The sequence below is a fragment of the Alligator sinensis genome, unplaced genomic scaffold (genome assembly GCF_000455745.1).
Source record: "Alligator sinensis unplaced genomic scaffold, ASM45574v1 scaffold652_1, whole genome shotgun sequence".
NCBI classification, from domain to species: Eukaryota; Metazoa; Chordata; order Crocodylia; family Alligatoridae; genus Alligator; species Alligator sinensis.
In genome coordinates this window covers 2692216-2715923 of record NW_005842010.1, presented here as the reverse complement: position 1 = coordinate 2715923, position 23708 = coordinate 2692216, and the positions used below count along the sequence as shown (strand labels likewise).

General features: G+C 39.9%; 1 protein-coding gene across 1 annotated transcript in view; it reads left to right on the top strand.

Annotated features, from left to right (window-relative positions):
* PRKG2 (protein kinase cGMP-dependent 2) overlaps window positions 1–23708 on the top strand; it is a 65877-nt gene that overhangs the window by 7966 nt on the left and 34203 nt on the right. Inside the window, exons 3-8 of the mRNA XM_014519110.2 lie at window positions 5408–5574; window positions 6775–6888; window positions 12421–12526; window positions 14673–14736; window positions 18681–18758; window positions 20985–21079. Of these exons, the coding sequence (XP_014374596.1) occupies window positions 5408–5574; window positions 6775–6888; window positions 12421–12526; window positions 14673–14736; window positions 18681–18758; window positions 20985–21079 (624 nt within the window). The remainder of the gene's footprint in view (window positions 1–5407; window positions 5575–6774; window positions 6889–12420; window positions 12527–14672; window positions 14737–18680; window positions 18759–20984; window positions 21080–23708) is intronic.

Below are 23708 nucleotides of genomic sequence, written 5' to 3'. Positions count from 1 at the left end.
AGTTAGATTGCAGATTTAATTCAAAGTGTCTCTCATACTGATCTACGTCATGATTAAAATTGGTGATATAAATCACTTTGCTTTAAATGAGTCTGCCCTGAAGTGAAATGAGTGTAAAATCTAAGTTAATGCTTACCCAACAACTAACAGACTAAAGAGCCTTGTCCTTTAACCTTGTAATGTTAGGCCCAGTTTTGAAGGGGATGTTTTCTTCATGGCCATTGCTTCTCCTGGAAAATATAAGTACTGGAAAATAGCACTACTTTATTTTAATAACATAAAGGGGAAAGATTGAAAATTGAAATTAGTCCTTGTGTTTTATACCACCTCTGTTAACTCCAGAATCTGGAAACAAAGTGAAAAATTTCCATTATAAATTGACAGAAGTTGTTAGGCAAAGAGAGTAAGAATGTCTCAAAGGAGCCTGATCTTTTAGGTTGAGAAACTGGTCTTCACCTATGTTTATATGTTATTAACAAAAGGTCAAAAGGATTTTTATAGTCATATGTCTTGGAAGGCATCAATGACTACCAGGGATCCTGGTTTTCCCTGTTTAAAAATTGCATGTTCTCTGATAAAAACAAACAAAAAAACCCCACCCCAAATTCTCTGATTAAAAAAACCGCGTGTGTGTGTGTGTGAGAGAGAGCGCGCGAGGGAATATACACTGTTATAATGTACTTCATAACAAAACAGACAACCTGCACAAGTCTATTCAAATCAAGTCAATCCCATTCTTTCTGCCTCCTCCTTTTTTGATTCTCAATAAATAAATTAAACTGTCAAAGCATGACCTAAAATCTCAGTGTCCTTGATTAGGTGAAATGCATGCACAAATTGAATCTGTCATCGTGGTCATGTAAACAGCAGGTTTTCTATTTACAAAAAGGAAAGGTCACTTCTAATGAATATGCACATCTGTGACCTACATCATGGCTACCAGCCTATTTTAGGCTTACAACACTTGACAGAATCCTCAAAGCATTCACCTGAAGGAACAGTTGGAATCTCAATAGGTAGGGAGAAATATCTGATGAAACTAACTTGTGTTTATGGATTTCGTAACAGTAACCATGTTGTTGTATTTTAGTACTGCTTATGTAAAAAAAATCCTTTACTAATGCAGCAAGTTGCTCATTTGAGTAATACAAAGCATGTCTTTGATGTAGGCAAAGCACTTTTTCAGTATTGGTTAATTGATTCATTTACATGTTTCTAATCCACATGAAGGCACAAGGCAGTATAAAACATTGTCTTTTTTTATAGTATATCAGTCCTGTTTTATTTTTCCTGAAGGCATTTGTTATCACATAGCTGAATAATGTAGAATTTTTTTCCTTCCAATAATAATTTTGCCTCTTTTAAGATCAGAACCAAATTTCATTGATGCTAATGGAAAGAACTCCCATTGATTCCAGTGAGTTTTGGATTACAGCCTTATTTTGTTCATGGTGATCTTGGCTTCAGTGAAGGCAACTGTTATTTTGACACTGACTTAAACAGGATCAGCATCAGGCCTTTTTTCTATTACTGAATTTTTTTTCATTTCCCTCCCCCTTTCATCTTTGGTATTACTTTATTTTTGCCCTTTTTATTTCACTCATCAATGCTTTTCTCTTATTTTCACTCTTTTGGACACACTTTAATTTTCATTGTAATTTATTTTTCTCTTCCAGCATCCCATAAAGGCAGTAAACACTGAATTGCCTTCCATTTGTCAGCTAATGATTGTCCCAAGTAAATGTAATGTGGAAGCAAAATAAAATTCATTATATTTGTTTCATTAGCTAGTGCTAAGTAAATATAAAACTATGCCTGGATAGTTATCATTATGGGATATTTTCCATATGTTCTTTGCAAAGAGAAGAGTTGCTTTTCAAAATTGCACTGACAAATAAAAGTAAAAATATAGCTGATTTTTGAATGCTAGAGTCACATTCAAGTTTTGATATTAGAATACTAATTTGACAGTAGTGATTGAAGGTTTAATTAATTAAGGAACACACGCAGGTTTCCTTCATGTGGGCCAAAATTACTACTGAAGAAAAACATGTCCCATATGTAGATATGTTCTATTAAACAGCATAAGCAAAAGAGGCAAGTTTTAAGGTACGTAATTCCGCCATATCTTAACTTTTGCATACTCAACTTAAGCACAGTGCATTTTAAAAAAAAAAGTATATATAAAAAGAAACATGTTTATATATTTTCCCTTTCTTCCGTAAATAAGAGTATTGAAACACATATGGCTTAGATTTTTCAGAAGAAAAATAATCTTTTGGCAAGTATAGTAAGGGTTAACCATGCTATACTAAATATTTTGGAAAGTTAAGAGTGTATAAAAGGTGTGATTGAATTTATAGATATTAGAATGTTGTAAATATTGGTAACAGTTATTATGCCTGTTGCTGTATCAGGGATGTTTTTACTGTTAAGGCACCCATAACTTTGGCAACAAAAGACAACATTCTCCCTGAGTCATAATTGTTTTCTTAAATAAATCCAATCCAGATGGTGGCCATCTATTAAAGCAGCAAAGTCTATAGCTTAATATATATCGCTATCAATGGTTAGGATTTTCTAGGACTACAGGAAGGTTCCTCCCCAGTTAAGGAAGGAGCTGTTTCAGAAGGAAGAGGGTCCTATATTTGTGATGTTATTGAGCTTACATTAAGATCAAGTTGTTACAGAACATAAATCACTGTCTGTACCAACTGTAAAAACAAATGCCACTATGTTGTAACAAAGTAATTATGTTAACTCCTTAGGAGTTAGGAAGGAAAAGTGTGTGTTCACAAAATAAGGTTTTCAAAACAGGAAATTAAATTAAAGTTTATATTCTAATATCTCTGTATTACCTTGGGGAACATTTACATTTTAAGGGTTTCTATTTCAGCATGTGAGTGTGTACAATCCCTGGTTGATTTTGTTTTCTGTTCTCTTATTGTTGCTGTTATTCATTTTCAAGGTTGCTATGAGTAATAAGGTAAATAAATCAATCTTGTAATGGGAAGTGATCATTCACTGTTATATTGTCCTCTAAGCATCTTCCCACATGATTCAGTCATAGAGACAGCTTTATGTTGTGTTATGAATCCATGCAAGTATGGGCCTTTGAGGCTTCTGCAAGCCCTAGAGAGATTGTTTAATTAAGCAGATTGACCATGCATACATAACAATATCACAGGGACTTCAAGACATGGGTTGCCCTCCATTTTAGGTATGGATTAATATCTGCACACTATAGCAGGTCTACAAAACCCAGATTATTGCCCCATTCAATTTATTGCATCTTGCTTCTGGCATGAGTTCGAAGCTGCTTTCTAGCTAGTGCTGAATATGAAGGATTGAGTTTGTTCTCTACATCACATTGATGATTTCCAAGTTGTATTCTTGCTCTTAGTTTTAGTCCTTAAGCACTGAGGGACAGAAAGTATGTATGACATCTATACTCAATCAGCCTTTGACCTCATTGCAGTCACTGTACCTGCAGGTATGTTTAAGGGAGAAGGGGAGCTTTTTCCTGAATGGTTTTACCCAATAATGATTTTTTGTCCTCTTACCTCCCCTGATACTCCAATATTCAGCTATTAAAGGCAGCTGAATTGCCCTCATGTTCTCCTCTAATTTGCTTCATTTGATTATAATACCTGCCTCACATTATTTGTTATAATTGAAAATTATTTCAAAGGTATTGTCTCTTCATTTCACATCTTAAAATTTGTCCACTATGCCTTATTCCCTGTGACCCACCTGGGAACTTTAATGATTATCACAAGTACACTTTTATAGTACCACCCTGGGCAGCAATACTCTGCTTTTGGCAGACATCTGGATATCAGTTTTTCTATAATATTAGCATATTTCTCTGTATCCAGGAGTACTGTACTCAAAGATGCTCTGAAGATGATGGAGGTACTTGGGCTCTAGACAGCAAAAGAGCTGAATAGTAACACAATGCTTGTTTGCACATGGGTTGTGCTTTAGTCGTCTGTTCTATAGTCTTTCATCCCCAAAGTCCTGAGGTATTGGAGAGGAGGAAAAAAGGTATCCGTACTAGTCTCTTCCTCCCTCTGGGGCTCCTCAGGAAGCATGTAGAACCAGTTTCCTGTCTGTATGGCTTTATGGGTGGTGATAGGAAGTTGTTGGAGTCCTAAATTAGTGACCTTTCTATTATAATTTGCAGTGGAAATTAACTCTGGAATCAACATTAAATACCACTTTTCGGCACATCTACAAGTGCACATTTACTGTGCAGTAACCAAAATTACTGCATAGTATAGGTGTGCATCTACACATGCACACCTGTACTGCACAGTAAATATGGTGATTTATGCGGACTTGAGTGTAAATTTGATACCTCCATTATACAGGTATCGAGTTTACGCCTGATTAGTTACTGTGCAGTAACACACGTGTAGATACCTTATTGTGCAGTAACACCGTGTATGGACTGAACTGGGACTAACTTTAATCCACACACAGCGTTAATGAGTTTTAATGCCTGCATGTGTAGGTGCTAGCCTATTCCTATTTGCTGCATAGTAATTTATTGCGCAGTAAATTTAAGCTGGCATAAATGCACATGTAGACATGCCCTATATTGCCCTTTTCCTGTGAAGAAGGAGGATGCTGGCTTGGCAGGGGCAGGAGTAGCTCTGGTTTCATACAGAGAGAAGGCAGAGAGCAGAGTGAATTTCTTCTAGATACACAGGCTTTTTTTTCCTGAAAATTTCAGAGCTCTGCTGAGCCTAGAGGCTTCAGCCTATTACTCCCATAAGGCTCTACATCTTTCCTCCTGAAGGCCTGATTCAACATATCCTTGGCAAAGTGATCTCCCAGGGTGTCCTGAGTCTGTTGGAATCTTTTACTTTTATTAATGTGGAAGGAATCACTGTAGGTGTCACTTTCTAGGAACATGGGAAACAGTCTCCAGTGGATATTTAACTGTGCTCTCTATGATTTGTGACAATTCTGTTTTCTTGTAGACCTGACAGCATGCTGTGTAGCAAACTACTGCATTTATTCATAAGATCTTTTTGTTTTTTTATGCATTCCTTTTCCTTGCATGATACTGCCTCCCTCCCCCACCCTCCACCCAACACACACAGAGCAAGAGGCAGATACGCAGACTTGACCCTGTGGTCAAGTCTGAATACTGACAACAGTTATAGATCTTACATCTATTGAAAAGTTTTTGGGATTTTTTTAGGAGATTAGAAAGTAAGAGAAAATACATGTTAGACTATTGGGAAAATATACCTGAGACATAGAGGGTACTACAGATTATTGCTGAATCAGTAAATAACTTGCATAACCAGGGGACTATGTATTGAGGCAAAGGTGCAATTAACTCCAGTGGTGTTGAGTGTAAGTTTAACTAACCCAAGATTTTGCTTTACACCAGTGAGAAAAAACTCATTGCAGATGCCCTGAATAAAAATCTGTTTCTCAAGAGACTGGACCCTCAGCAGATCCGAGACATGGTAGAATGTATGTATGGGAGAACATACCAGCAGGGGAGCTATATCATCAAACAAGGAGAGCCAGGCAACCATATTTTTGTGTTGGCAGGTTGGTACCTTTTACGTGTGTTTATATTAGTAGATGATGCGAGGATTATGATTGTATCACTTTCATTTTGCTTTTATATGTGAAGGACACAGAAAATATTGCTTACAGATTGGCACTGGCTTAACTGCTTCCATTGATCTTACTAACTGGTCCCATTTAGATCAATGAGAGATTTAACCTTGACTTCACTTGCCAGTGATGAGTGCTTCTATAAATTTTACCATTATATCATTGCAAAACTGGACTGATTTGAGTTAGTGTGTTATGGGATTCCTTCATTTGTGTGAAGGGGAACAGAAGGCATGTTATATTATTTTAATATTGCAGGTGCTGTCTCATCTTTTTTTCTATATTTTTAATTCAAACAGCAAGTAAAATCTAAAATATAGAAAATTGCTATGTGGTAAAAGGTTTCCCAACATTCTAATAATAACAATTATTATTGTAATTATTATTATAAATAATTTTATAAAATTGCTCTGAGCACAATCTTGGCAGGTAAATTCTGAGCTTATAAATCTCAGATTTAACGTTTTAAATTATGTTTTTGAAAAGACAAGCTTGTAGTTTAGACATCTTTATCACCCTGCACATCAGAGCTCTGAAATAATGTAATTTTGGTATCCTGACATATAGGCTTCTACTTTGTCCACTTTTATATTGTCCCTCAAGCAAAATAAGTCACCCTGTGCATTGATCACCCTTGTATTGGCCTACACTGAACACTTTAGATCCGCACATAGAAGGAATGCTCTTCTCTTGTCACATGCTGGGCAGAACTTGGGCATTTAATCTTTAAACATAACCATCTTTAAAATACATAGTCCATGCTAGAGTGATGGAGGACTCAGTAAGTTGATACAGGAGTGATTGGGGTGAGTACATGAACGGATGGGTGGCAGTTCTAAAGCTGAAAGGATGCATCATGAGGGGTTCCACAAGGGTATGTTCTGCGTCCTCTACTGTTAGGTATTTCATTAATGGCTTGTATAATGGGATAGAGAGTACAAAATACTTCTCCTTCTCTCCCTCCCTCCGTCTGCAATAGTTCATACTCCTATTTCAGATCCTTATTTTTACGTTATTGGTCCAATGTTGATATTTCAGTTGGTCAGGACATCAGGAATCTCTTGGTTCGTTGTTCATTTTCTATGTGTAACATAACTTTAATGCTTACTATCCTGGTGACTTTTTTGACAGAAGGAAGGCTGGAAGTTTTTCAGCAGAACAAGCTGCTCTCCTCAATCCCTGTGTGGACAGCATTTGGTGAGCTAGCCATTTTATACAACTGCACAAGGACAGCCTCTGTGAAAGGTATACATAGTTCATTGATACAATGTTACCAAAAGTGAAAAGTACAAGTATTGTTATAAGGTCTGCATTACATCCAGGTTCACTTTGAACTTGTTTTTTAATTTACGATATGATGTTTAATATATGATCGATGCCCTGACTACATTTCCAGTGAGCTAACATAGTTCTTTTTTTGAGTTCTTTCTGCCTGGGGACCTAATAATGTCAGTTCACAAACATACTCCCTTCCTTAACATGACCTTAGAAAGATTATTGCGTATTTCTAGTTTGTTCTTGCCAGCCAAATACACACTGGTTGCATCTACACAAGATGCTTTATTGCATGTTAGACTAAATTAATTCACAGGGAGACATCAGTGTCTACAGGTGTGTGGGATTTATTGCACAGTAAATTAGGCTAATGAACTGTTTGCTAGTACTAACAAATACAGGTACTAGATTAACAGTGCATTAGCTACTATGCAGTAGTGCACTGTGTAGATTGCTACCTACACAGCAATCAGCCTAGGCAGCAGGAGGCTGGGGGGGAGCTGTCCGCAACTCCAGTGCTACTTAACTCCTGGCTCCCCCATGGAGTGGGAAGCTGAGCTGTGCCAGGATGGGGGAGCTCTGTGTCCCCGGTTTTGGTGCTGCTCAGCTCCCAATTCCCCCCAGACATGGGCAGGGAGCAGCAACTGACTGGGGCATGTATTACATGGGCAGCAGCAGGGCTGATGAGACAGAGAGTTCCCCGTCCTCTCAGCCCTGCCACTGCCCACGCAGCGCTTGACCCAGTCAGCTTACGCTCCCCACATGTGCCTAAGGGGAGCCAGGAGCTGAGTGGCACTGGGACTGAGGGGAGACATGGCGGGAAGTAGTGCCAGGACTGTGCGGGAACAGGGCTGGTACAAGGGTAATTGGCGCCCTAGGTGAACTGTGTAACTCGGCGCCCCCACCACTTCCAATATAGAGGAAAATAAGAAGTCTAGAATGAACTTTTACCTCTGAGATCTTTTCAGAGGTCTTTCTCCCTTTACCAAACCAAAGGTCTTAGACCAAAGTGGAGCTGTAGCTGGCTAGGGCTGTTATTTAGAAGGATGTTCCTGTTATTTTGTTCTGCATATAATTTTGGTGCCCCCCAAATTGTGGTAACCTAGGTGACTCCCTAGTTTGCCTAATGGTTGGACTGGCCCTTGGGGGGGGAGGGGGGAGACATGGCTGGCGGATAGCAGCACCAGGACTGGTGGCGGGGGGAGGGGGTATGCGAGGGGAAAGGACTGCCGGGACAGAGAGGAGATGCAGGGGGCCTCTACTATCTCCATTCCAGCCCCTCTATTCTGCACTTGACCCGCCCCAGGCAGTACACAGGGCTTGTGCTGTTCTTGCCCACTCATTGTGCTACTGCTCGCATTAATTTGAGGGGAATTTTTCCATCTGCTTGTATAACTGCCTAGGTATGCCACCAAATTTCACTACTGGGCATTCGGAGGTGCAGAGGTGGTTAGCCACACTAGTTTGAAGACTGGCAGAAGGTAGGGCAGGTTGGCATCTTAGAAACTAATTGGTTCAGAGAGTCATGAGGTTTCACAGGCAGCAACCTGCTTTGTATGTGTTGGTAATCCATGTCTTTCAGGAAGCTTAGAATGGTTAAGGTATCATTAAAATTATGTAATGCAGAGTTGGACTAACTTATGCTCAACATTACATCAGATCAGGTTGATTAGGGACTAGCAGTTATACACTATAATAATTGTTTCTTTAGTACAACATACTGCAATACTGTCAACTCCTATTGCTCTCGTACCAGTTTGTTTACCCTCAGGGTCTGTAAAAGAAATGTAGTTATTAGTTACATCTTCAGTTGTTTCCTTAATATTATTTGCAGATAACAGGTCTGACTCTGCACTTGTTTCCCAGACTGGTGTAAATCTGGAGTAGTTCCATTGAACAAAGTTGTTTTTTATGGGTTTTGCATCTGAATTTGCCTGTGGGTGGCATTGGTGTGACTGAGAACAGCCTTTGATCCAAAATCCAAGTGTTTTCTGGGCATTAAACACAGACTGGATAAAACACTTTGATGTTATGCTAAGAGTAAGTAAAGAACAGTTAACTAGAGACAGTTTGAAATTTATGGGATTATATTGGATATAAAGGCTGGAAAGGATTGTTACAATGGGTTGCAGTTTGGTACAGTGGTAGGGTGCTGAGCTGGAAGGTAGGAGTTATGTTTCTTTCTCTTCCACTTTGTATCCTTGGACAAGTCACTGTACCTGTCCCTGCATCCCTTTCCCCTGACACCCTTTTCTGTCTTGTCTATTTAGGCTGCAAATGCTTTAAGGCAGGGACTACAGTCTGTTCGTATGTATGTGTGTTATGCTTAGAGGAAGAGGGCCTGATCTCTGTGGGAATCCTTGGATGATACTGAGTGCATCTACACATACACTTTAATGCCCAGTAACCTATTCTACTGCTCATTAAAGTGGTGGGTAAAAAAAACATGATAATGTGCAGTAGAATAGGCTACTGAGCATTAAGCATCACTAAAAAACCATGTGCTTGTACTACTGTGCATTTGCGCAGCCTAATGTGTGTTTTATTTAGTACCTCAGGGTGCCTGTACATGATCCAGGAGCTTGAAAATGGTGGTGGGGGTGCTTTAACTAAAGCTCATGATGAGCTTCAGATAAAGTACCCTCACTGTCATTTCGGAATGCAGGAACACTGATACATGAGACACTTTGGGTATTTTAATTGGAGCAGCTATCAGAGGTGCCACCTGCGCCCCCCCCCCCCAACGTGTAAAAATGCCTTCATATTGAAGGTATTGGATTTAATGCACATTAGCAAAAGTGCATTAATACACATGTAGATGTGCCCACTGTAATTCAAACATAAAGATTATTAGGTGTGTGCGAAGAGGGCTGGATTAAATTTGGGTTCAGCCCAATTTGGGGGACAGTGATTCGATTAATTGGTTTGGATTGCTGTCCCAATTCAATTTGGCCAAATCCAAATCTGAAGATTCGATTCTGATTCAGAGAATCAGAGATTCAGCCATAGACAGCTTTAAATGTTTTTTCTACATACCTCAAGGTACCAGGTGTGGCTCGTGAATGCTGAGATGGTGGGGCGGATGGAGTGTCCCACAAGAGCGTGGGGGAGGGGCCCCCGTGTGCTCAGCAATGAACCCAGAAATGGACTGGAAGGATGCTCCATCTGCCACACCATCTCAGTGTTCACAAGCTGTCTGGTACCTTGAGGTATGTAGAAAAAACATATAAAGGTGTGTCTATATCCAAATCATCGAATCTCTCCGGATTGATTCGGAGAATTCCGATTCAATTTGGAGAAATTAAAAGGTCTTCTGATTTGATTTGGATTTGGAGATTTGGCTGCCGAATTGGGCTGAACCTCTGCCAAATTGAATCAGCGACCAAAGCTTCGCACAAGTCTGAAGATTATCTAGTCTTGACATCTTGCATGACAGTGTGTAGATTTCATCCTGTCATTCTTTTACTACCCCAACAGTTTTGTGGGAGAGAAACATCAGCTAGTACTGATGGGCTTGATTCACTGAGCTTCAATATGCTCCCACTATACCATTCCACTTCAGTCAATACATATTGGTCAGTTTTCAATGATTCTGTGAATTCTACTTGCTTTTTCTCTGGTGTAAATCTCAGTGTACATCAAAGTAAATAGGAACAGAATTTAGTCTTCTGGTATTTTTTTTAAAAGTTTTTTTTCCCTTTTTCTCTTCTCATTGGTCCTTTTCCCTGCCTTCAATTTAAAGTACTTAAGCATTTTGTTAAATATACTGACTATGCAAATGGAAATGATTACATTTACTTTCTTTCTCTCTTTGTTGCTGCATGCTAAACAAAACTGCATTGATAAGGTGATTATTTTCCTTACTGGTGCACTGCTGCATTTAATTTTGTTCTGTATTCTTCTCCTTTGCATGCACTTCATACTATTATCATTGCAAAATAAGTTTTTTTGCATATCACGATGTCATGTTATTTTAGCGCTTTGTTAATATTGATTGGTTTTGAGGAAACCCATTGAGAACCAGTATAGAGTTTTGAATAGTTAAAACACTACAATAACTCAAATGTACTGTCTGCTGGTGTTTCCACTCTTTTTACTTAAGATGTAGCTAGTAATTTCATCTGTGAACAGGGATTATGGGTGCCTGGCCTAGTAAAACTCTTTCCAGCCAGCTTTGAACAAAAGAGGAAGATGGGAGTATTTCCAGCACAAACTCTCAATAGCATTTGTGCTATGACTGTTCAAGAAAAACTGCACACTTGAAACAGTAACATCTCATTCCTTTGCACAGTGTATTTTTCCTTTCCCATTGTGGTTGATAGGTTACAATTTCTTTAAAACTGTAAAGATTGCTTGAGGAATAATTAAAGAAACTAGGGTAAGATTCCCAGCTGATGAGAGTGGAAATACACCTATCAAGATCAAGCAAAAATAGTTGTTTGGGACGGAGATAAAATGAACAAACAAACAAAAAAACTTGTATGGAACCACAGACAGTGATATACATCAGCTGAGAATCTACCCATACCACTGAACTAACTACAAAGGTTAGTAGTTTGAATCAGAGTTCAAGGAGTTTAGGAAATAAATGGAACCCTTAAGTGATGTATGCTTTTGGACTTTATACATGATGTATTACTCTTTCTAAATAAAAACATCCCTCTGTTCCTGGTACAAAATCATTTATTTTATGTTTTATTTTTTTCTGACATTGTCTTTCAGCATATTTAACATCTTGTCTCATTTGTATGTGCCACAACCTGTGTAAAATTGTTGATTATATGTTATATTTAAGAAGGAAACGGTGTTTAAATTAAATTTATCCACCTTGTTCGGTTATGTAGCACTTTCAGATTTTGCATAGCACTTCAGGATTTGCCCCTTTGGTTTCAGAGTCAGGATATGACTTTTAGATCTGGTATTTTCAGTTTAATTTCTCTGTAGTGTCTTAAAGCATTTCTAGGAGGTTAAGTCCAGTACTTCTCATTATATTGTCCTATCACAGGATAACTCAGAAAAATCCTAATCCTGTGGATCTTTGTCCACTACGTATTTTACAGTATGAATCATTAGGTTTTATATTTAGTCTAATTTAGAGGTGATTCCTAGCCCAATTATTGTGCACTTAAACCTCCAAACTAAACAATGGTGACTTGTGTCTCTTAAGCTCTTTTATTGACTGTATACACCAAAATTTTCAAGCAAGATCAGCACCTGTAATCAGGATTAAAATTCACCTCCCATTTAAATAGCTCTCTTTCAAAGCATGTCAGGTAATATGGGAACTGCTTGTTTCTCAGCACTTATTAATATCTGGGCATTATTTAGATGTCTAGACGTGAAAGCTATGCTGTCATGAAAACCTGGTTTCAGCTGTGGAGTGTTTGAATATATGGCCCATATTGCACAATACATATAGTACCATATCATAATATTGTAGTATCTTCCAACACATCATTAAAGGAAATTTGTTTTTGTTTCTTTGTTCTGGTCTTCTGAAAGCTATCACAAATGTTAAAACATGGGCATTGGACAGAGAGGTGTTTCAGAACATCATGAGAAGGACAGCACAAACAAGACAAGAACAGTACAGAAATTTTCTCAGAAGGTAATACAGTTTACATCCAAGGTAACAAAATGAGGTACACAGATTATTCTTGTTGCAATCTGTGTGGAGGTAATAGTGCAGCCAGTACAACTGTTCAATAGTACATGTATTTCACAGTGTTGTATGTTTTTGGATTCACAAGACGCATACATGTGCATTAATGCTCCTTTGCTACTGTGCATTAAGTTTAGTACCTCTAATATGAGGTACTACATAAATGTGCAGGAACTGGTGCTACTGCACAGTAGCAAAGGCACATGGTCTTTTTCTGACACAATGTACATTACACTAATTCTGTTGTGCACTAGTGCATTAGCATGGCTTTTGCCACGAGACCCTAATGCACAGTAGAATTAGCCTACTACGCATTAAGCATCTTCTGTAGGTGCACCCACCAAAACAATTTTCTGATATGTTAAAAAAGACAAAATATGTTTTATATGGGCTGTGCTCTAAGTTAGCAAACTGAAGATGCAGTGGCTGGAAATTCAGGCTGTAAAAAAACATTAAATGAGAAACAAGGCAAAACATTTTAAACACAAGAGTAATTTACTGTTGGAGTGAATTCTTAAGGGAAATGGTAAATTTGTCACATCTTGGATACTTTAAATCAAAATGGCATGTCTTTCTAAATATATGAGATATTTTAAATACAAGTTATTGGGATTGAATATTTTCACTAATTGGTCAGGGGAGAATAATTCCCTCCTCTACACATAAAATGGTAGGTGAAATGGTTTAACCTGTGTGATGCAAGAGATCAGGTTAGAGGCTTACAACGATCCCTTCTAGTTTAAAAAATCTATTACTCTTCATTTTAGAAATTAACATTTTATGGACAAAATAACATTATTTTAAACAAATAAGAGAATACAGGTTTCCTTCACTTTATGCGGGTTCTGTATGTGTGAATTTGCTCCTATGCAATGACCCTTTTTTATACCAAAAATTAATTATATGCAAGGTAAATGCACTCTTACATGATCAGTGTGGTGGAAGCCCGCAGTGAGCTGCTTTGTGCAGTGCATTGTGGGAGTAATGCGCACCAAAATAGTCTCCTGTGTGGATCTGTGCTCCTCACTTGTTGTATGCGACACGTGTTTTATGTAGTTGCCATCCCCATTATGGCTTCTAAAAATCCTGCTAGCTTATCTCCTATCACTCTCTGCTGTTGGTGAGTAATAAAATTGTCTTGTAACAGTGGTAGAAGTGAGTCTGGGGGTCAGTACAGTTGAGGTCTTGGAACATATCCCTATTTGTTACATTGAAAAAGTGGGCTCCCTTTATGCGAATTCTAGTTATGCACCGTTTTCCAGGAACACATGTACAGCATAAAGTGAAGGAAACTTATATTTAAATTGCTGTGACAATAATTAGCCAATATTTTTCTTTTTATTATTTTCTCTCTGGCAAAAAAATTATCACTTATATATAGTTCCAAAATAAGATACCAAGTCTGCCTCTGTATAAGGTATATTCTAGGTTCAGACTTCTTGGTATTCTTCTCTAGATCTTTTTGGGCTGTAGTCCTCCTCTCAGAGAAGCATCTTTTCTGCGATTTTTTTTTTTTCCATCATTAAGCTATTACTGCATTTGGATTCTCTCTTAATAACAATCACAGCAAAACAGTCAATCTTACCTTTGTTGTGATTTTCAGTGTTTTGAATACATTTGATTTGCACTGGAATGGCAGTAGGATGGGTTGTTTTTGACACTGAACTAATGGATTGTGATTCACGTGTTTAATTTTCAAACTAGGCCCATGATTTGGCTAGAACTATTTATTCTTTCAGTTCATATTTGGAAGATTTTTAAAACTATCAACTTCTGCCCTATCTTTTTATCTTCCTTTGTATTAAACAGAATGTAACCCCACAAAGAGTAAGTGGGGTTAGTACTTGAACTATCCAGTTACATGTTGTATACTTTGTATTTGGATAATTGCTTATACCAATATGAAACAATTGTAAATCACTGTCCATTGATGGCAACCATTTCTTATTGGTTTGTACTGGGAGGAAATGGGTACCGATCTTGGCCCCTATTTTGTAAAATGAATGCTACAAACAGCATGGGGATAAGATCTTGGAGAAAGCGTGAAAGATCATGAATTGAACTAAGTGTGCATTTTTCTTGATTTTTGAAGTGTATCCCTACTGAAAAACCTACCTGAAGATAAGCTAACAAAGATAATCGATTGCTTGGAAGTGGTAAGAGATTTTAAAGTTAAGCTAAAGTGCATCTGGCACGTGTATTTTAAAAATAATCAGCACCAGAGTCTTTCCAGTTTTAAGCCCTCTGAAGTTAACTTTATTTGGCTACTGTTAACTGGCACAATAAATTGTGGAGCCAAATTGCTGTAATTCTGGAAGACACTTTTCCAAGTAGACTCACACTTGAATTCATATTCAGAATCCAGGAATTTCATGTGACATAACTTTATTCTAACTGAAGTGCAATCTGTATTGCAGTTCTGACAACCTTCATTGTTATAACTGTGCCCGAGATCTTTAGTAAGAACATTTTCTAAAACTTTGGAGTCCAGAATGGAACCACCATTAGTTGCATTTGTAATTCTCATATAATAAAATGGAGTTGAAATTATTTACCTGAACTGAAAGTCTGCATGTAAATTATGAGAGGCTTAAAATTTATATCAAGCTAAATATATCTGTAAACTATCAGGCTATAGAATATACTTCATATAAAGCCTCCTTGTACTGTTGGTTATTAAATCATTTTCCATCAGTCATAAAATATAGTGTGAAGTAATAATCCATTGAGAAATACATATATACTAAGATTTGTTTTGTTGTTGTTGCTGTTTTGTTTTGTTTACTTGCATGTAAATTATGGCTCCAGATTTCAATATGCAATTTATGGAAGTCTTCCTTTATAGTTTATCAAGGACATGCAATGATGACACAGTTATAACTTTGCACCTCCAGAGATTTCAATTTTAGAGTCATTTTGGATAGGCTTGCTTCCCCTGTTCTCCTGGGATTGTTTTCTGCGCAACATAACTCTATCACAGATGGTACAAATTCATAATTCATCTTAATTTCACATTTTTTATTTACCGAGGAGGGCAATATTTTTCTTTTAAAGAAGAAAATCTGTTTCTAATATAATGTGTAGAACCATCATAGAGGAATTCTATGCTGACAGTAAATAATAAAATTTAGTGGCACCAAAAATAAATGTTAGTTTGTGTTATCTCCAGCATCTAAAGGAAGTGAAATATACAGATAAAAGAAGTTAAAATCCCTCAGTCAAACTGCTTGATTCTCTGATGCCTTAGTCATTTACACTTGTGCAAAGTTGGTGTATAATGCTTCCGTTTGCCTTGAACTACTTCCAGTATGGAGAGGTGGACTCTAAGGCCACACCCACACATGAACGTGCACTTTCAGTGGCACAACTTGCTGCAGCTCATGCCCCTGCACATGCCCTTCATTGCAGGACAAATTGTCCCACAACAGGCAAACTACTCTTGCCCAGCTCCTCCCAGCTTTCATCCAGAGCCCAGCAGTCTTACCTGGTGGCCTGGAGCAGCAGGGGCACAAGTCTGGCAGCAAGGAGGCCTGGCTGGATGGCCTGGCTTCCATGTGTGCCGATGCACACTTGTTGGGCATGTGCTGTACTGCTTAAGAAAAAGCAGTTTTTTTTTTTTTTTTTTGGGGGGGGTGGTTTAGCTACCAGGAAATCCTGGCAGCAACTTTTGGCCCTGTACTGCAAATTTGCAGCTCAGGGCATGTTTTAATATTTGCCGAGTGTGGCTTGCAGTGCCACAAAGAGGCTTGTGGTGCTGCAAACCACATGTGCTTATACATCTGTATGCGGCCTAAGGCTTTAACATATCAAACAAACCAAATCTATGTATTTAGGGAGGCATCTATCAGAACCACTGTAGTTAAAGGTTCAAATCCACAGTTTTGACCATTGTGTGCTTGGGCACAAGGTAAAAGTAACTATATTATTTATTATTTGCATTGTGGTAGCAGCTAGCATCTGCGTTCATAAACCAATATAACATTGTGCAAGGTTCTATACCAACACAGAACAAAGGACACAGACAGAAGTGACAATTTTCTCCTGATCTGGCCAAAGCAATTTGTAGCCATGACCAAACCCAAGTGCAAGGTTGCAGACTGCTTAAAAATGGCTGATAGGGCAAAAATCTGAACTCATGCTGCATGAGAGGTCAAATGAAGACATTTCCAAACAGAGCATTTTCTGTAGGGGTGTGCGAAATGGGCTGTATTCATTTTGGATTCAGCCGGAATCGGGGACAGTGATTTTTGGATCACTGTCCCCGATTCAATTTGACCAAATCTGAAATTGAAGTTTTGATGCTGATTTGGAGAATCAGTGGCTCGGTCATAGACGCAGCTTTAAATGTTTTTTCTACATACCTTGAATTACCAGGCATGGCTCGTGAACGCTACTATGGTGAGGCGGATGGAGCATTCCACAGGAGCATGGGGGACCGCGTGCTTGGTGGCGAACCCAGAAGTGGACCAGAAGTACTTCCAATCCACTTCCGTGTCTGCCAGGGAGCTCACTGCCCCCCCCAACCACGCTCCTGTGGGACACTTCATCCACCCCAGCGTTGCAACATTCACAAGCCCCTGGTACCTTGAGGTATGTAGAAAAAACATTTAAGCTGTGTCTGTCTGAATTTCTCTAAATCAATTCAGAGGGTTCCGATTGAAGTTGGAGAGATTAAGGGGTCTCCTGATTCGATTCGTAAATTCGGCCACCAAATTGGGCTGAATCTCCACCAAATGAAATTAGGGACTGAAGCTCTGCACAGCCCTAATCTTCTGTAACTTCTGTCTGTACTGCCACCCAGCCTTGAGCTGCTTTCAGAATGGGAGGGGATAAAGTGAATGGAGGGAATTCATTCTGGGGTTTTTTCAGCCCTCACTGAGGGGTGGGGTGGGTGTATTGGAGCTCCCCAAGGTGAGGGGGCTGCAATTCACATTCACCCATCCTACCGTCCAGTGCTAGCTGGGGAACCCCTGGAATAAGCTTTCTCTCCTCCCTTTCCCCACTCCCATTCTGTAACAGGGTCAGGCTGGGAGAGAGGAGTGGCCGTTGCTAGGGAAAACCGGCTGCAGGCTGGCAGCCAACAGCTAGATTCCCCTCCCCCCTGGAACCAACAGTCAACTTCTATTTAGTCTGGGTGGTTGTTGTAACCTAGAATGATTTCTGCAAAGCATTCTCCGTTACAGCAGAAAGCTGTACTTCTGTCTGCACCCATAGAAGGGTTTTGAAGAAAGGTGATGTGGTGACTATTGAAAGAGATCTCAGATATCTCTTTCCGTGTATAAGCGAGAAAACATGATAGAAATCATAAGTAAGATTTTTTGAAAATTAAGCAAGTGAGTGATGAGGGCTGGGATCATGGGTAGAATGGAAGCAGAAGTTGACATCTTGGGAGCATATGAGATAAGAATCATATCACCTTTACCAAGTTCCAGATTCTGTCTGTAAGTCCTATGTTAGGTACTTTCAGTAACTTTTCCTTGATCTTTTTTTCTCAGCTTCACCTGTCAGGAAGGGATAGTCACAGTAATGTCTAAGTATGTAAAGTGTTATCCTATTATGTAATATACATTTGCTGGGATCCTTCAGATCTGGAATGCTTCGTTGTATCACGTGGTCCATTTAAAGCAGTGATTCTCAACCAGAGTGCCTTGAGATCCTTTCAGGAGTGCAACACAGTGTTAGCACTTTCAGGTGTACAAACATGATTCACATGATAAACTCCAAGATTTCAAATAGGAATCTGTAGTGTTAAAATCATCATCTTTCTGGGTTCTTTGCAACAAAAAAATTACTCTTATTTTTCTGTAGTCAAAAACAAGTGAAAACTAAGAACGCATTTTCCAAGATGTGTCTGAAGTCTATCAAGGGGTGCCTTGAGTCCAAAAAGTTTGAGAGCCACTGATTCAGTGTGTGAGAAATGAGAGGATTTACTTAGATATAAATGACACAGAAAGGAAGTTTAAAAATAATTGCATGTGAAGAAGTATTATGTGCTGTCCTTTCAAGTGGTGGATGATGTCATTTTGGGTGAATGAAATCAATCATAATGCAGATTTATATATTCTTTTATCCTTTTATTACCTTTTTTCTGCTTTAACAGGAATACTATGACAAAGGAGATTATGTTATTCGTGAGGGAGAGGAAGGAAGTACCTTCTTTATATTAGCTAAAGGAAAGGTAATACATAAAGATATTGAATCTTAAATTGCAGAATACAAATGTATTTTCCAAACAGCTCCTGTTGGGTGAAATCAGTATATTTTATCTAGGATGCTGTTAAGTCCTTTGGAGTCTGTTGCTTATTATAATTGCTCATGGGTGAGAAACCTGACTGTTATTTAAAATACAGCCCCTGTACACTGGGTAATGTAATTTGTGCCAGTTTTAAGGCCTTTTAAATTGTCAGATGCCATGTACAGGCATTATGTTTCTACCAGGAAAGTTGCAGCTCTTCTGGTAGAAACTAGGAGTATGCAGGTGTGCATTCAATTTCTCCTGGAGGAAATATGCCATTTCTGGGAGAAAAATTGACAGCTGGACGATCTCTCCTGAGAGAGAGTTTCTGCAGAATGAATGTGCTTGACTCCAGGGCAGAACCAGAGGGTGTGCAGTCACGTGGTGCACCGCTCTCTTGGATTAGACCACACAATAGGAGCCTTCAGAAAATTTTAAAAGCTCCATAAGCAGTTGAAACCACTCCCTCCTTTCCCCTTCCTACTCAAAGGCTTGGGGCTGGGCTCATCTAAGAATGGGAACAAGAGCAACAGGGATGACCAGGGGGTTCCCCTTCCCATGCTGTGACTGTTCGAGGTTGGAGAAAATACTCTCCAGCCACACTGTTCCCACTATCCCTTCCCTAGTTGAGCCCAGTCCCTGCTTAGCCCGGTTGGCTCTGGAACGTCCCCATTCCCAAACAATAGAGAAAACAGGCAGGAGTGGGGTAGGGGGAAGAGGAGGGGAAGGGGCAGCCTCTGAGTAGGGGGGATTTTCATCTGCTTTTGGGACTTAAGTCCCCAGAGGCTCCTGAAGCACAGGCTGCTGCCCTGGTTAGGGGGTGGGAGGAAGTGGCAGGGAGGAGGGGGCTGGGATCATGGGGTGCATCTACTCTTGCAGTTCTGACTGCTTCTCCTTTACCCTCTTTTACAAAACCCTGGATCTGTCCCTGGCTTGACTCCTCTGTGATCATAGAAAATTAGGGTTGGAAGGGACCTCAGGAGGTCATCTATTTCAATCCCCCTGCTCAAAGTAGGACCATCCCCAGCTAGATAAACTGATCAGGAGAACTTAAGCAGGAGCTTCCCCTGTGCCTTCCTCAGACTGGGGGGACTCCCAGCAGCTCGACTCCTCCTGATCTCAGGGGGGTTGAGCTACTGCTACCCCCAGAGACCAGGGACACACTAATCTGGAGAAGGTGCAGAGCACTACTCTGCTGTTCCCTGCTTGTTCCATAGACTGGGAACTTAGTCTGGTGCTTAGTCTGGTGCTCTGTACCCTTTTCCAAATCCAGAGACTTTCTGGGCAGGTTTCCTATCTGGGAGAGGCAGGGCAGAGCCACTCCCTGCCACGCCCCCCGCCACACTCTCCAGGAAATGGGGGAGTGTGGACTGAATGCCTGTACTGCTTCCTTTCCGAGAAAAATCTGAGAATTTTCCATGGCTAGAAATCTATCAGAAATTTCCACTGCTAGAAATGTATGCCTCTTCATACTCAGAGTGGTGCAGTGTTACTTTAGTTTAAATAAGCCCACTACGACTTTTTGGTTTCCCAGAAAATTAGAACATAAATACTACTCTGGCAAAAACTCAATTTGTGAAATAACTAAGAAGCAGTGGCCTACTTGGTACTTGTATCTATAAGCTACCAGCCTATTAAATTACTCAATCAGTATCAATTTCCTTTTAGTTTTTACCCCAAGGAATAAATCAGTACCCAATATCCATTAACTATTAGACTGGCATGAGACCTTAAAGAACCAAAGTGTGAGAAAAATATTGTAAATTTAGATTTGTGTCTCTAAAAGATTGTTTTTATCCGGGGGTATTACCAAAAAACCTTGCTTCTGTCATATTTCCTGGAGCATCACAGCTACAGCAGCCCTAAAAACTAAATGTTCATTTCTAGAAGCTTTTAAATAGAAGTATAAAACACCTCATATGGAAATTAAAATTAGAGCATTAATATTTAGGTAACAATATACTTTTTTTCCCCACAGCCCTGCCCCTACCATTAAAATCTAAGTTTTTTTGGTATTATGCTTATTTGATACTTTTGCTGAAGCATTGTAAAGATTCAGAAGTCTATGAAGAATATAGAGCAGGGTAAGGGAAGTTGGGCAGCTTTGTGTCTTATTTACCCACATGAAAACATGATTTACTGTGGAATTTTTGTTCCTACATTTCCCAGGTTAGAGTTACCCAAAGTAGTGATGGTCATGCCCAACCACAGTTGATTAAAACATTGCAGAAGGGGGATTACTTTGGCGAAAAGGCTCTGATCAGGTTGGTTCACAATGTTTCATTCATGCTCTTCTGTTTGTTTCTTTAGAAACTTAAATATGCTATTGATTTGACCTCTTATGATCATCTTTGTTTTGACTGTAAAGTTATGTTTGAACAAAGGCAATGTGTGAATATGCTATTATACCAATACATTTTTGCATAGACCGTTTTAAGACAAGCTGCCATGTGCTCTGGGCTCCATATGAAAAAAAGTGACCACGCTGTTTGTATGATCATTTAGGTCCAAATAGGTCCTAAAGGCTTAATAAAAACTAGCTGAAACTCGCAAAACATTTGTGATTAAATTTTTACTGCAAAAGTATTTCTTTAAATACAGAATTTTTAGTTATCCTTTGACCAAATACTTTAATGGAATCAAAACTTCTCCCCCTCAGAAAGGCTACATAAAGCTGTCCACGTGTAAACACAGGCTTAGGAATATAAATATATGTTTTGTCAAAAGTCTGACCTTGCGAGTTGTTTTTAGTCATAGAATAAGCGGGTCCTTGTACACGTGACTAAGGGCTCTTGTACACAGGAGGAAAGTGCCCCTTTTAGTGGCTTAATTGCCCTTGTTAATGATTTAATTGCATAACAGTGTACATGTTTGGTGTCATGTTATGATTAAATTTTGTAACAGTGTGCCCATTCATCAGCGTATTTAGATTTAAATGACTTTTATGTAGCAAACTAAAACGCATCCCATGTATTTTCGTTTGCTGTGTAACAAATTACAGCAATATTTCTCATGTGTACAAGGGCCCTATCTGGAGAAGGCAGTAGGGATAGTGCACAGGGTGCTGGAAGCCTGTGTGTGCTTAGGGAAGCTTGGGCTTGGCAGGCTTCTAGTGCCCCATGCACCATCCCCACCACCTTCTCCATCTGCTACCACATACAGCCACCCTCCTGACACCTTCCCAGGGAAGTGGTGGGGACAGTACACAGGATGCTGGAAGCCTTCCAAGCCCAAATCTACCTGTGCACACCCAGGCTTCCAGTGACCCGTGCACCATTGGATCTGGTGGGTGCTGCCTCAGAACTGGATCTGCACCCGTGCAGATAGCGTCCTGCCTGGGCAGCCCCAGGGGACTTTGTCACCATGGAGGGAAGCACTGGGCACCCCTATAGTTCACAGGTTATGTATCCCAGTGGCATCTCATGCAGACAGGCTCCACCGAGTGGGGGCGGGGGGAGTAGCAAGAGACCTGATTAGGCTTACATATAGTAGAAAACTCTCCCATGTTACTAAACAAAGCTGCTGTTCCCATGCAAATAACCTTGTAACAAGAAATAAGCAGAGAACAGTAAAGAAAATGCATGATCTGCAGGGATCTGGGTTTTCTGTTTCCCATGGAAAAACAGAAAAATGTGGATTTCCCTCTTTACCCAAGAAAAACATGGATTTTTCATTTCAAGAGACATACATGGGCTTTGCACTTTTTCAAAGAGCTCTCTGCAGGCTGGCAAGAATTCCAGCTTGCAAGAGACTGGGGGGGGAGTGGGAGGAGGGCAGTAAGGCAAGGGCTGTCATGTGCATGTATAGGCACCAGGCAGCCTAGAGAGCAGCTCCTGTAAGTAAGGAGGGGGGAAGGGGATTGAGGCCCCCATAGGGAGGGAGTTAGGCAGGGCTGGGGATGCTGCCTGGCCAGGCAGTGTGTGGGGTTTAGGGTCCAGGACTGGAATGTGCGGGCACCGGGCCCCAGCGGGGACCAGGATGGGGCTGCAGGCGGCTTGTCTGGGGGGACAAGGGAGCAGGCTCCCCACTGCTGCCTGCACTCCTGGAGGGGAAAGGGGGGACCCGTATCCTCAGATCTGTGCATGGGGTAGGGGCAGGTATGGGCTGCCTGATGCAGGCTTGGGGCTAACCACCCTGCTGACCCTGATACTTAAATTGCCAATTGCTGCAATCATAAGCGAGACTTTATAAAGGGGGATAAGGCAAGGTGCCGCATTTATTGATCACATGAGTTAGACATAGAGGTTCGGGCACACCATTCATACAAACACACACAAATCATCATACACATTATTACACACAGGCATACACATACACAAAACAACCATTTCATCCACACATACACCAGATATAGTTACCAGCAATAGTTGCTCAATATCAGCCCAGGGTGGCCAACCCGGGCTTATTGAGTAAATGATGATAATTTGAAGATAGCAGATTTGAAGATAACAGCTGGAGCGGGGTGAACAGATGCATCTGTGCTCCGATGAAACAGCGGTAGAGAAAGAGACTCACCCAACTTGGCATTTTTAAAGTTTTCTTTTATAGGGATTGGCATTCTTTGCTTTAGTGCTTTGGGGGTTTTCCATACCCAGCTTCTGTTTTTGTGGTTGTTCTTCTTTTGTCTTAAGCTTATCTTAGCCTTGGAGTGTTCTTGCTGCCCGTCTGGCAGGATGGGTGCATTCCTTCTCCTCGTTATCTTCTTTGTACCCTACGCCTAAAAGGGATTCTTCAGCCATTCATTAATTAGTTTACTGACTGGTAACTTATATTTGGTTCCTTGTTGCTTACATAAACAGTTAAATCTTCTTCTCCCATCTCTATGCCATTCTCTCACCATTCACCCTTTTACACACATTCATACATAAAGGCTATGCAGAGTTCATTCACTTA